The sequence below is a fragment of the Synchiropus splendidus genome, chromosome 4 (assembly GCF_027744825.2).
Source record: "Synchiropus splendidus isolate RoL2022-P1 chromosome 4, RoL_Sspl_1.0, whole genome shotgun sequence".
Taxonomy (NCBI): domain Eukaryota; kingdom Metazoa; phylum Chordata; class Actinopteri; order Syngnathiformes; family Callionymidae; genus Synchiropus; species Synchiropus splendidus.
This window is the reverse complement of record NC_071337.1, coordinates 30927313-30940985: the sequence shown is the minus strand read 5'-3', so window position 1 is coordinate 30940985 and position 13673 is coordinate 30927313. Positions and strand designations below refer to the sequence as shown.

Here is a 13673-nt window from a genome sequence, read left to right as displayed (position 1 = left end):
TCACTCAGTCACTGACTCATCATAACTCCTTAAAATTTCATGTTTTTTCAGTTCTAAATTTGTAAGCACGAGTTAAAGTTACATAATTCTGTCATCAAATATGTAAGCTAACTAACGTGTGATTATAATATTTATGAAGTTAGTTATGTCACAATGACATGAAGTTTTTAGTTGTAACTTCATCATCATAGCTACAATTTAACTATAGTCATAATCATATTAGCTCAAATCCACTTTGGAAAATAGCTTCCCCAGCGCTGCCCATATTTGCAACTGATATGAGGAACTATCACAGCTAATAGACTTAATGGACACAATATTTATACTGTTTGATTATATTATTTATACTAAGCCAAAGCACACTGACAATTAACTTTACCCTAGGAAAAGCTTTGGGAGATATTTCCACCAAGCAACACCCTTTTTTTTACCTGATATTATTATACCCGCCATTTTTTACATAGTTTACTTGTAATCTAAACAAAAAATCATTGCGCAGACACCAAAAAGTCTACTTACTACACCAGCTTGCGTGGCTGAGATGCTCAGACATAAAGAAAGCCAGACATCCTAAAGTGGATGTGACCATTCTGTCCTGATTCAATGCAAAAGTCCAGCCCTGAGGCAGCAGCCAAAAATAAGAACTCGGCACAAAACAAGCAGTCTGTAATTCAGTCTTCTCCCCAGGATGGGGTTGGGGTAAAATGCTGTTTCTACGGTTTATTCGCCAGGAGCACAATCTGGCTGCGGTGGAAAGTACACTCAGATCAGCTACATATTAGCAGCTCTTCTCTCTCTTGATAAAACTGAGAAGTCAACTTATTCAGCTCTCTCGTTCATGGAGAACACTCAGATCTCCTTCAGTTTAACGCTGGTTGGTAAGCTACAGAAAAGACTCACCCAAACTTCACACGGGACTTGAATATAAGGCATGAAGCACTGGCTTTAGTTTTATCCTGAATCCTTCCAATCTTGTATGTCTTAAAAGATGAACCCCTGTCTACTGAGGAGTGTTCAGCTAAATGTATTCAAAAATTTGGTCTTCATAATGTCAGGATCTCATTCTTACACCACGCAGGTGCCTGAGAACGAGTCCTGTGGCGCCATCTGGCGGTAAAAAAAAAAAAAAGAAACCGCGTCCGTTTACATTTTCAAGAGCGGAGAAAACCAATGGGAGTTCGAGTTCAAGCGACATTGACATTTGTGAAGAGTAATAGACTGTACATGTAATGTGCGTCAAAAATGTTCTTGATAAGCGAAATGATTCACATTCTCATCTACACTCTGGTTTATTTGAATTTTGGTGAAAACACGAAAGAGGTCAGAACAGTTTCAAACATCTACCTTCATTAAATAACTGAAGATAAAAAAGAAACCAAAATAAAACAAAACAAAACATGAAACTTACACTACAATATATAAAAAGTCTGGACAGAAGCTCAAATCAATATCTGTATTTAGTGGAATAATCCTTCGGCGACACCACCAGACCTCGGCCTTTTCTGGCGCCTCTGTAAACTGTTTCAACAATGTCTATCATCTCCTGCTTGTCCTCCATGGTCCAGTTGATCTTGTTGTTGTTACCAGTGCCCAAATCAATCATGATGTGTTTGTTCCTGAAAAGAAAGATGGAGAATTGAGGCACACCTGTTTACGGTAATATAAATTATTCCACAGTAAAGTAAGGACACACATCCAGTAGAGGATGAGGACAGCTTGGGCTGATAAGCATTTGGAATATGGTTTATCACAAAATAGAAGTGGAATGATAAAAGGAACAAAGGATTTCTACTTTGTCCTACTTCCAAGAGGTTATATCTTCTGAGTATAGTCAAGCATTCAAATAACATTACCATCATGTCCCGGATCCTAGATCTGCAACTAACCATTATTCTAAGAACCGATTTATCGATAGGAACAAGAGGACAAAAGACAAGAAAAAGTTTTCATTTCCACCCTCTTATTCAGTATCTGACTGCAAACAGATTTGGTAATGAACTTCACAATGTGATTAAACAAGTTACTTATTAAACATGTTTGAGCTGTAACAAGCAATAAATACAAGTCAAATTAAGTAACGACCGAAGAGACCAACACTGCAAACATATTCCAGCAGGTTTCATGTCTTCCAAATATAGACCTTTCTTCATAAAGAGCATAGAAAGATGTAAATTTTTGTTGAGGAGATGAGAGAACAATGAATCACTTCTTTTCAAAAGAGAAGCACAATACAGAATACACAAATCAGAAAACGTTTTATTTTATCGATTTAAGATTTTGTTTCATTGGATTGAGTCGTGTCTCAGCATGAGGAGTCACTTGTGTCGTCAAAGTGATCACCTGCAGTGTGTCTCACCGATTGTGCAGTGGCTTGGAGCTGACAAAGTCTGAGATGATATTAATAACCATTTAATGGAAGTCTTTCAATGTAATAGGAGTTATTTTTGACCCGAAATACATGATGACTAGAGACATGGACGGTTGTTTGATGTATTCACAGTGGTCTCCCTCAAACTGGCAGTCAAGTTCAGAGTCTGAACTACTGTGATATTTACTTGTCTGAAAAAATGTCCCAGCACATAAAGACGACTTTGATGCGAAAAGCGATCACAGTATAAACATCATTAAATCAATAAAACGTGTTACAGAAACGACACCATGCACCCAAGTAGCTTTGTTTTGGATTACGTCTAGGCAGCTGTCATTCTTCAGCCTTCATGCTGCATAATAATTAATTTTTATCTATTTGTTGATGCAGCCCTACTATACACAAGCGAAGAGTACATGAGTTTATTGAAGTTCCGATCAGGGACGACGTCAGAAGGCTTGTTTTTCTCACCTGAAGAAGAACATAACGGTGCAGGGATCGTACAACTCGTACATCTTGTTGAAGTCTGGTACTTCCGTAATATCAACCAGGTAGATGACAGCAAAGTTTTTGACCTTCAAGGAAAACACAAGAAAACCAATCATTACTGAACATTCCAAGAGAATGCAGTTTAACACCCAAATGCCTTGGTCAGATTACACAATAGCCAGATATTGTATCAAATTTGTCGTAACTGGTACATACACATCATCAAATCAGATTTCAAGCTGTCGCACATGACATTCACGGAGAGAGAGAGAGAGTCATGTAATGTGACATAATTCCCAACCTGCCCACTGACTGGAATGTTTTTTGTTTTTTTTTTGGAATTAGTCAGGAATCGCAAGGAGATTCCACACTGGGAACTCACTCGCCTGCAGTTGCCATGGAGATCATGAACACGTCAAAAAAGTCTAGAGTAGGTGCAACCACGATGCTGAACCATGGACTCGAGGGAGCAGTATCCAAAACGGTATGTCGTTGAAACATTATCACGACTGAGTGGGAACAGGACCTACTGTATATTTGGCAAGACATAGAGGAGTCATCTGCCTGGTGAGTGCACCTGGCTGTCATCTTTTGCGCATAGAAGACAGCAATCATGACAGCAAGCACAGCATCCATTATACAGAGAAACATCGGAACTTGGTAGACACTGTTGACGTGACAACGTGCTCCATGAGTGACACGTTCAACGAACATGGAGAGTCTCTGAGTACACAATGTGACAGGGTATATCATAAACAGCAGCAATACCTTCAGTCAGTTCAGTTTCTGAGTAAAACTGTAAGTGACAGTGTACTGCAGCATCAGAGAGTAGTCACGCTCCACTCTGTTGGCAGGTCAAATATAGATATTGTACAACTAATTCCAAGGCATTAAGTTAGTGGGTGGAGCTGCGAGGATCAACATTCCACAAGAATACATATGCATATTAACAAGATCAAAAAAACACTTGCACCGAAGAACCAATTTCAAAAGAAAAACATAACCTGCCATAGCTTACACTTCAATGATGAATCAGGTTCTGTACAAGGTATACTAACCTCACAAGTGTTTATGTCAAGAGTAGTCTTAACCTGTTCTGGATATATCAAACGAGTCCAAACTCGAGAAATTGTGTTTTCAAGCAACTTCATCCAGAATGAGGCGGCGGTTAAAATGCAGTCATCAAGTGGACCCCACAGGAGGCGCCACGATGCATGTTTCAGCTACTAGAGAGGTCAACATGTTACGGAACGGTGAACTGCCGAGTCGAACCTTTTCAGCAATGCTGTATAGGACCTCGTCCATTTTCATACACGTTGGGTCCCAATCGTGTCCAAACCGGATCACCAAAACGCGGTCTTCCTCGGACAGAATGGCTTGGTCGACCTGCCAGCCATTGTGAAGATGGGGTAGCATATACGACATCTTGACCACTCGTTTGTGAGCTCCAACCTGAACAGAGGAAAATACTCAACTCAAATAATACGTGTACACATGCGGAATCGATTGAACAGATGAGTAAAACAGGGAAAAAAACGCTGTTAGCGTGTTGACGTTGGGTGATTAGCATTAGCTAACGTCGAAACGTCATTAAACGCCAATTAAGTTAACCTTAACGGAGGAGAAAACGAATGCATACCTTTATAACACCTACTTGACACAAGAAAACTATCGACAGGAACTTTGTGAATGTATATGGATGACAAAACGCAGCGCAGTACTCACGGAATGAGTAACCGCCTCGTCGAAATACGTTCTCTTTCACTACGTCATCAAGCTAGCGCCAGTTCCGGCATATGTTGATGACGTCACGTAAGAAAAATTATTATACCATATTATACCATTATTCCATTACACCCGTTATTCATTCATATATTAAGACTTAAGTTTGTTCTAACATTTAAATATAAAACACATTATAATGTTTTTTTTTTAAATTCTACTATCAAAAAGTGAAGTAAATGAAAATAATTAAATTATAAAAAAAAGAGCATAAATAAATAGAAGATCAAAAACGGCCCTTGAACTCTATAAGCATTATCAGAAATAGAATGTTAATTCGATGGAAAGTAGTTTTCAATGGACTGAACACAGATGTAAAAATAATATGCAAATTCAACCAAACAAAAAGATTATATATTTATTTTTTATTAGTGGAAAGGGGAAACATGACTATGCAACTTATATCATTGTGATAATAACTAATAATTATATAATTGTTGTTCTAGGACAAGCAATAACTGAACCAAAATACAAATGTCATGTCTTCGTTTCATTTATATTCTGTGTTTCTTGGACATTAGCTAATATATGAGATAATATAGGTCAGATCTATTCTCTATTCTCTAACTCTATTGTCAAGTTAGAATAGACGTCACACCTCAATTATATCCACACAAATGTTTCAAAAAAAAATGATCCACCCGATCATGTCACAACATGCGTTCACTCAGTTCTATTAAAAAAAAAAAAATTCAAACATACACATTGACAAACATTTATTGTGCAATTCATTACAATACAAATAAGGACAATACAAAGATTCAAAGGTTATAGAAAGTTTTCCAGTCTATGACATAGCAGCATATTATGGCACTCTTTATTTTGAGAGTTTGATTTACCATTAGATATGTCTGAGCCTTTTCTCACCGCTAACCTACACAATCACGCACGTGGTTCTTAATAGTCTGAAAGTCATTAACTTACTTGACCGTTTCATCTTAAGACTATTTGGTCTAGAACATTGAAAATGTTTAAGAAACAACGGTGATTAAAATAATCTACTGTACTGAGCTGTGTAATCATACATTTAAAGCTGATATTGACTTTCATAGTGAATTCACATTTCACAGACAACTCTTCCTGAACTACAAAGACACGTGGCTTCCTCATTGACACAATATCTTCATCAGTAGTTCAGCTTGATTCTCATCAGCAGAGGAGAAGGAACATTCATTTATTATCAGGAAGCAATCGGTGGATGACTGAGTATCCCACGACAGCATTCTCACAGCAGCAATAAAGAAGGAGTCCACTGCTGTTGGGTAAATGAAGTCCATTCAAATGTTTGACCATCCCTGAAGAGCACAGAAATGTTTCAACCACTGGAACAATGTTAACGTGAAGTGGGGGGGCCCTGTTAATGACAGTGGCCCACAGTAGGAAATCTCCGACAGCTACTACTCTGCTGGGTGCTCCGGACAGGAGCGATTCACCTCAAACCACTCATCTATGCACCTGAAAGAGAATAAAAACCACATTTCAACTTACATCTTCATGCAAGACCTGATTAAAACACATTTTGAAAGACATTTTAATGCAGTAAATCTGACTAAACATATAAGATCAAGACATCATATTTCAACAAAATGAATTCATGCCTGCACAAGAAATATGTTTCCACATTATATAATGTTTCTATAATAGACCCAGAACAGCTGGAGCGAAAATATAAATCCCGCAATGCAAAAGTGACAATGAACTAATCTTAAAAACATATTGATGACATTTTCCTTTAAGTTGAAGTTTGAACAGGTACAAAATGTATCATTCATTTGCCATTATTAGCCAGCTAACTCAGCTTTAATTTATAATAATAATCTAATGACGGCCCTAAAATATGTATTATTCTCCACCCTGATGCGCAACAAAATGTAAAAAATGGAATATCTAGCCTACATTTTTTTAGAATGAAGGTTTAGTTCTAAACGTTTAGTAAATTAATGAGCTTGTGTTCCAATAATTCGTCACATCTCTGATACAAAACTACAGTGTTTGCTGAAACAGTCACTACGAAATCACAAAATAATGCATAACTTTGTTTTCTGTTTGTTATGAAAGAATCATCATCGTTGTTATTTCTATGATATAAACACCACATAAGTCTCTCCTAAGTATAGCTTTTGCAAAGTTATATGGAAGAATACTAACACCGTCTTGTGTATTGAAATTACCCTTTATGGTAGATACAGAGGCAAGGCAGTCTGGCGATGGTGTCTCCCTGCTCCAGCTCTTCCAAACAGATGGTACATTCCCCAGAGTCTCTGGACAGGATGTCCTCTGAGAAAGACAACATGGACAGAGACAGACTGAGTGAAAAGCAGCCACTCACATGCTCACGCAAATCCACAGGCACTAGCACACGCACTCCAGGCCACGTATCAAATGTTCGGTTTAGTCTTTCATAACCATCTGTTTAACCTTTGCCACCAGAACATCTGACATCATTGGTGCTCAAACATGGACATGAGCTTTGAAAGACAGGAAAAAGTGCAAACTGCAGTGTTTTCTTTGAGCGTGTCACATCTTTATCTGTAGTTTCAGCTGCAACAGGCTCTAGTGTCAACACCTAAGGCGCGGGAGTCACCATGAAACTGTGCTCAGAGAAGAATTAAGACACGAAAACACATGCAGTGAGCAAAAACATGAGTTAAATATATATATATATACATGTATGGAGCCACTCAGCTACGTTATCAGGATATCTCTTCTAGTAGATCTTTTCTCAACTGAGTATACACAACAGCAGAAAGGGAGATCTTAAATATTAGCCGTTTACACCGACTTTTCCAAGACATCTACAAAACCTTTGATATTTTCACAACAATATTATGTGGAACTAAAATTCATGTGACAAAAGCATGACAAGTGTTACATAAGTCACGCTGTACGTTCTTTGGTGTAACAGGAAAAACACACTACAGTTAGCTTTATAGAGGCAACAATATGTTTTTTCATGTTGTTGGCTCTTGTTTATTGGACAAGCTCTGGTGTCTAAATTGTGACATTTCTTAGTTATATCTTTTGTCCATGTTTACATTCTCTACATAGTATTTTTTGTTTGTATTTTTCCCACAATCTAACATTTTTTAATACTTGTTTGGTATTATTCTTTCTGCCTGATGCACAGCAATTTTTAACTATGGGGTGTAAGAAAATATCGCTATCTGGACTGATATAAGTTTTTTTCACATTGCTGAACTTACAGTATCCCAATATATCGCAACGTATCCTATCACCACTCCTGTATCGAGATAGGTATCGCATTGCAAGATACCTGCAAATACTCTGCCCTATTTGCTACCATATAAACATATTCAACATATATGAAAAAAATTGTAAACATAAATCATCCAGTTCTTTCTGCACACACGAAACATACAATAAGATGTGAAAACAACATGAAAAGAATTCTGGTGGCAGAATGGTAAAGTGATCCTTGAAGTGGTCATTTCTACTCTTTTATTTTTGAGCAGACGCAACTGCAGTGTTTTCATCCATCAATAGGGTGTTTAATTGCAAAGCCACCAACACACCAACTTCAGATCCATTGTTGTTCTCCTGACCTTGATGTCACTCTTTTGCAACAGACCGTCTGTTACAACTAACAAGTAAACTAGGATTCTCCCACTTTTTTTCAATCAATCCAGAATAACCTTGATGTCTAGAAGAAGGCAGACGGCCTAAGTGGTTTATATTCTTGAAACTTTGAATGCGAAATAACTCAAAATCAAGAGCCACAACAACACTCTAAATACATACGTACATTCATGTATGGTTCCATGAAAGTGCACATAGTGGCTTTTCTGCGAGTATCAAGAAATCTGTGTAGTTAAAGTGACACATTTTACACCAGGTGCTCATGTTTACTGAGATATGGGCTGGAGGTCGAGAGGCGTGCTGCCGGACGAGGACAGAATACTGTTCAAACACATGTGGCACGTGCTGATGTGAAGTGCTGCGTCTTACTGTTGTAGGAGAGGCGCGTCTTGCTGAAGCACATGAGGAGATGCTTCTCGATCTCCTCGGAAGGCATGAACTTGGAGCAGAGTGGACAATGGAACCCTAAAAGACAATGACACCAATTCATATTTGGTAATTTCTGCAATGATGACCTTTCACTCAAATAAACACAGGACTGGGTTATTTTTCTCACAAGCTTGACGCAACCAACAGCCTTCCCTGGCGTAACTAAACTCTCACTGACCTACATACTGGTGAACTGGGCCCGGAGCAGCAGAACCAAAGGGAAACCATGTTCTGTTGATGATTAGAACAAACTGCCCAGAAACCCTGCTCAGATGTCGGCAACCATTTACCTGGATAATCCACCAATAGCACTCTTCAAATCAGCCAGTTCATTTTGATTTTATTTTATCTTAATCTTTTTTATCGAGTTTTTCAAAGAACCGAACACATGTGATATACACCCAGATGCCTCCCCAGTGATGCATGTCCTCCTGAATTTTAGTAGCACACAATCAGGTATTTAAGAGGTGACTAGAAAGTGAAATCATGATAAATTCTAACAAAAATATGAACATTCCCAAGCCCATATCCCTTTGTACCTTCCCATTTTATTCGTCTTCCACAAATAAAAACACCTATCGTCCGGGAAAAACCCCCAGAAACTGAGTGTAGCAACAATGTAACTGAATTACAAATAAAAGAAAGAAATTAAAAATAAAATTCACCGGACTATTAACATCATTTTTGCTTCTAATTCTGACTCTTTTATTGATGCAATTAGATTATACTTAAAGTTTGCATTGATTGATTTCATTTTGACTGAGTAGCTGAGGACTTTAGAGACGCTGTCAACTTGTTCTTTACAGTCAAGTCAAGACCTTGAGACCTCAAGATGCACACCATTGGTTCAAAGCTAAATTTCAAACTAAGTTGAAGTACACCAAACCGAGAAGTACATGTGAAAATCGTGATCCACGACGATTAAAGCATTAGAGATTTGTCTTTCAATTGTAATTTATTTATTAGGTTGTTTTTTTTTGGTGCACAGTGAGGGACTTTGATGGTAGATGGGAAAGCAAATGCACATTTCAGCCTCAAGTCACAGTTGAGGAGACGGTTAGCACGTAGAGTGCATATAGATATAAGCATGCTTTGTTTCACTTTTAAGTAAATGCAGACATCAAAATCAAATAAACACGTTGCTCCGCCTGCATCTCACACCTTGTTTAGCACTTCAGTTGCTTGCGTAACTGAAGTCAACACCCTGCCTTAGCCTATACAGCAACATGAATGTGTACGCTGCTAACATTGTTTGGCTAATGTTTTGCTCTGAGTTCAGCAAAATGTGGAACAACACGTTGCTAATGAGACAAGTGAAATAAAGAGAAATACCCAAACTACTTGTCAGCTAATATTAGCACAACTAAGTAGGTGAATTTGTGAGGAAGCTTGTTAACAGATCGACTAAGGTGACTCCACAGCTTATAAGTGCCATATGGATTGACCAGATGTGCTTCGTTTATTTGTAAGAACATCCTAAAACATCATAACATTCATTCTTTTGTCTTTTATCTCTATTCTTGTGAAACATTCCTTGGTGTTCCTGTTCATATTAGTACAGAAGCATTAATATTTTTTTATTTACCTGGAAAACAATAACAATGTCAAAGTGCAGCCAGGTTGGATTAGTTTTTAATTTATCTGGAAAAAAACAACAATGTCAAAGTGCAGCCAGGTTGGATTCAACTAAGCACATGTGGTGCTGACGTTGACATACGATGTCTATGAATACATGTCCAGATCTGCAACATGACTCCTCTTGCTTTGAGGCAAAATAATCTGGAGGTCATCTTATACTGCAAAGGAACATTTTCTTTTCGTTCTAAAACTCTGGGGATAAGTGTGACACTGTGCCAAAGTTATATTTTAAAAAAAAACGGCTGTTAATCCAACAGTTGACACCCTTCTGCTTGTCAATAATAACATATTATACCCTCAATTGATATGAAGAAGGCTGTGACCCTTTCTCTACCACAACCGTCAAGCTAACAACATCTGCTGGGTACGTTGTTTGTCTCATGTTTTACTCTGAGGTTGGTAATGAAGATAAGAGCATGGATAAACACACAATGGTTCAGAGTCACCACAGAAGTTATCAAACGAGCAAAGGTTAATGATGTGGTAATTTGTTGATAACCTAATTTTGAGCTCATGTCAGTAAGTCAGTGAGCCAAGTCAAGGCTGCAGTGATCAACACGGCAACAGGACGGAACTACTGTAAATAGGTGACCACAAGTTCTGGTGTTGTTGTTGTAGACACAACACAACAGTTGAGAAACTGCTAGACTTGAGATTCAGGAAGTGTGTTGTGTGTATCTCTGTTTAGAAAGACCTCCTTGTGGGGTCCTTATGTCTCTGTGGGAACCATTTATCAATACAAATACAAATCCAAGCCTCGATTTGATGATGGACACTTCAAAATAACTGGGTCATTATGATTAGGTTTAAGTTTGCATCAGAGCACTGGTCAAAGGTTTGCCACTTATTTTGGATGGTAAGGTTTAGGGTGCAAGACTGCAGAAAACATTATTTTAAGGTCCTCACAAAGATGCAAACGTAACATAGATGTGTGTGTGTGTATTCCAGGCAATATGTAACTAGCAGGAAGTTCTTATCTGCTGACCTACATAGTGCCCTCATCCCAGAGTTTAGATAAAACACTTTTTGCAAAACAGAAAAGTTTTTGAAATAAGGTCATGACTCAGCTATTACAGTAATGACACCGACATTACAGGCCAGTAGACACCTTTTCCTCATACGCCCGACTGTTACAGTACCTGCCAGGATATGAGGGGACAGGTGGGCCGGCAGGGAGCCGATGAGCAGCCGGTGGCCCTCAGGGGGGGTCTCATCATTGTCCCCATCAGTGCCATCCAGGCTCTGGTCGAGAACCTGAGAACCGGACCGTCCAGCTGGAATGCTCAGCCCAGAGCTGGTGGGTCCTCCGCCAGTGTACCGAATCCGTGGGCCGTCGGGTCCATTGGTGTACCGAAACCCAGTAAACCTTTCACCGCCGCTGGAGTTACCAGAAGGGAGATCGGAGCTGGAATACGCTCGAGTTCTGCCGTCAAACACCGGGCTGCTCTGTTTACCACCCATTCCGTGCGAGAGACACCCACCTCTTCTTATTGTTTCTTCCTTATTGACAGTTATCTGTTCAGCGCCATATAATCTATTTGTGCTCAGTTAAAGACGATGTTCCTCTAGAACGTCCAGTTCAAGTCCTCAGCCTCTCAACATGCTGCCCAGGACCCCTGTAGCGACTGACAGCAACAAAGGAACTAGAGCTCGACACGTGAACGCAGCAAAGCTCCAGCGAGTCAACATCTCAAAGTTTCTCGGTGCGTAATGTCGTGACGCATTAGTTCGTCTCCAAAATACTCGTTTGCTGCCGTCCCCGCTTCAAGAAGGCAAAAGGAACGAGCGCTGAAAAAACCGTCCGCGACGCCTCTTTCTCCAGACGAGTGCAGGTTTCGCTAACATACAGGTTCAAGTTTGTTTTAGTCTAGAAACGAGGCCGCCTGTGAAGAAAAACAAAGCAGTGACTGCCCTCCTCCTCCTCCTCCTCCGATGACACCAATCCGTCAATAGGCCTGAACCCACCACGAGGATGTCATCTTGAATTCAAAATAAAAGCAAGTGTCACATGCCCAGCCTCCTACTTTCCCTTCACGTGTAGCACATATCGCTCATGATTTTGATTCACCGTTGATTCTGTTTTTAAGTAGGTGAAATACAAGTTGTACTAACATGTTGCTATGCAGACATTATTCAAATATGTAATCATATTGAATTTAATTATATCACAGAACGTGTCAGTGTACAAACAACCCTTTTATTGTGGGAATAAGAGAACGGTAATATATTATTTCACTTTACTGAAATAATATCTTAAAAGGATATATTGAAGTTTCACATTTAAAACTGGCATTGCATGACCAAGATGATTGTACTTTACTGAGTGAAGTACCTGTAGATACTTGCAAACACAACACTGAACGATCACACGACTTTAAGTTTCACCAAAATACAATTACATTGTTTATGTTACCCCCTTGAAAAACGAGACTTACTTGTCTCCTTAACTTGCGAAGTTTGTCCTTGTCACCCTCATCCACGATCAGACCGAGTGCATCACATTTAAACGAACATTTCACAGAGAACAGTAGTGCATAATATAATAATAACACTGCATAGAACTGGCACTGGCAGGACTGAAACACGCGCAAGAATGCTTTGTTTACTCGCGCTAGTCTGACGCTTTTATTTTGAAGGTCGAACATCTATTTTGCTGCCTCCAACTGCCGCTTAACGACTGGGTACGTCAGGTGGCTCATGACGTCAATCCCAATAAGACCAGAGGTCTGTTGGACTCAACACAAGTCACCAGTCCTGAGTGTGATACAGCAGCTCCTCCTTTTCTTCCCTTCATTTTCCAGTAGAGCCTGAAAAGAAACAGTATCATGATGCATGCTCTTGATTTCACACCACATTTGTTTTCACAACCAGAACTCATGTTTTATACAGGGTGAAATGTAATGTATATAACGATGTACAGCTGTGAAAATGATGCATGTGTTTGTCTGTCTGGATAAGCAGATTGTTTGTTCGTCTGCCTATATTGGAGTGTGTTGGAGTGAGCGTAATTGATTGATTGGTAACAGGTTCGTGGGATGTCAGCAAACATAATGGTTGTGAATAACATCCGCTCACCAGTTTGTGTGTTATTAGCTGACGCGATCAGAGATTTTCCACCCTGGTGTGTTTGATGCACACAAGTCTAGTGTGTGTACAAAAGAAGCTTAGAGGAGCAGCATTGTAGTGATTGGCTATGACAAGGAAGAAGAACAAGTACTGTGGTCTAAAATGTTTTGGGGCAATCTTTTCATATTGATTGGAATTTTGCTCATTAGCAAAGACACTTTCTAATATATATTTGCGCTGTTAAAAGTCCTCATATGAGCATGTAGTCTACACCAGCTGAATCCTTCGCACTTCTGCACATCTA

At 39.2% G+C, this 13673-nt stretch overlaps 2 protein-coding genes across 3 annotated transcripts; both read right to left on the bottom strand.

Annotated features, from left to right (window-relative positions):
- Positions 1–1270: 1270 nt before the first annotated feature.
- Positions 1271–4644, bottom strand: txnl4a (thioredoxin-like 4A). 2 transcript variants are annotated; one of them, XM_053862810.1, is made up of 4 exons: positions 4583–4644; positions 4130–4309; positions 2840–2943; positions 1271–1616 (listed from the first exon to the last, which is right to left on the bottom strand). In XM_053862810.1, exons 2-4 carry the CDS (start codon positions 4280–4282, stop codon positions 1445–1447), a joined length of 429 nt encoding a protein of 142 aa, XP_053718785.1. In that variant the 5' UTR covers positions 4283–4309; positions 4583–4644; the 3' UTR covers positions 1271–1444. The 2 variants fall into 2 exon arrangements, with proteins under 2 accessions (XP_053718785.1, XP_053718784.1); XM_053862809.1 differs by having other exon boundaries at positions 4497–4629.
- Positions 4645–5243: 599 nt separating this feature from the next.
- Positions 5244–12228, bottom strand: LOC128758136 (E3 ubiquitin-protein ligase ZNRF2-like). The gene is made up of 4 exons (XM_053863987.1): positions 11443–12228; positions 8606–8701; positions 6811–6916; positions 5244–6094 (listed from the first exon to the last, which is right to left on the bottom strand). The coding sequence occupies exons 1-4, from the start codon at positions 11762–11764 to the stop codon at positions 6037–6039; spliced, it is 582 nt and encodes a 193-aa protein (XP_053719962.1). The 5' UTR covers positions 11765–12228; the 3' UTR covers positions 5244–6036.
- Positions 12229–13673: the final 1445 nt, after the last annotated feature.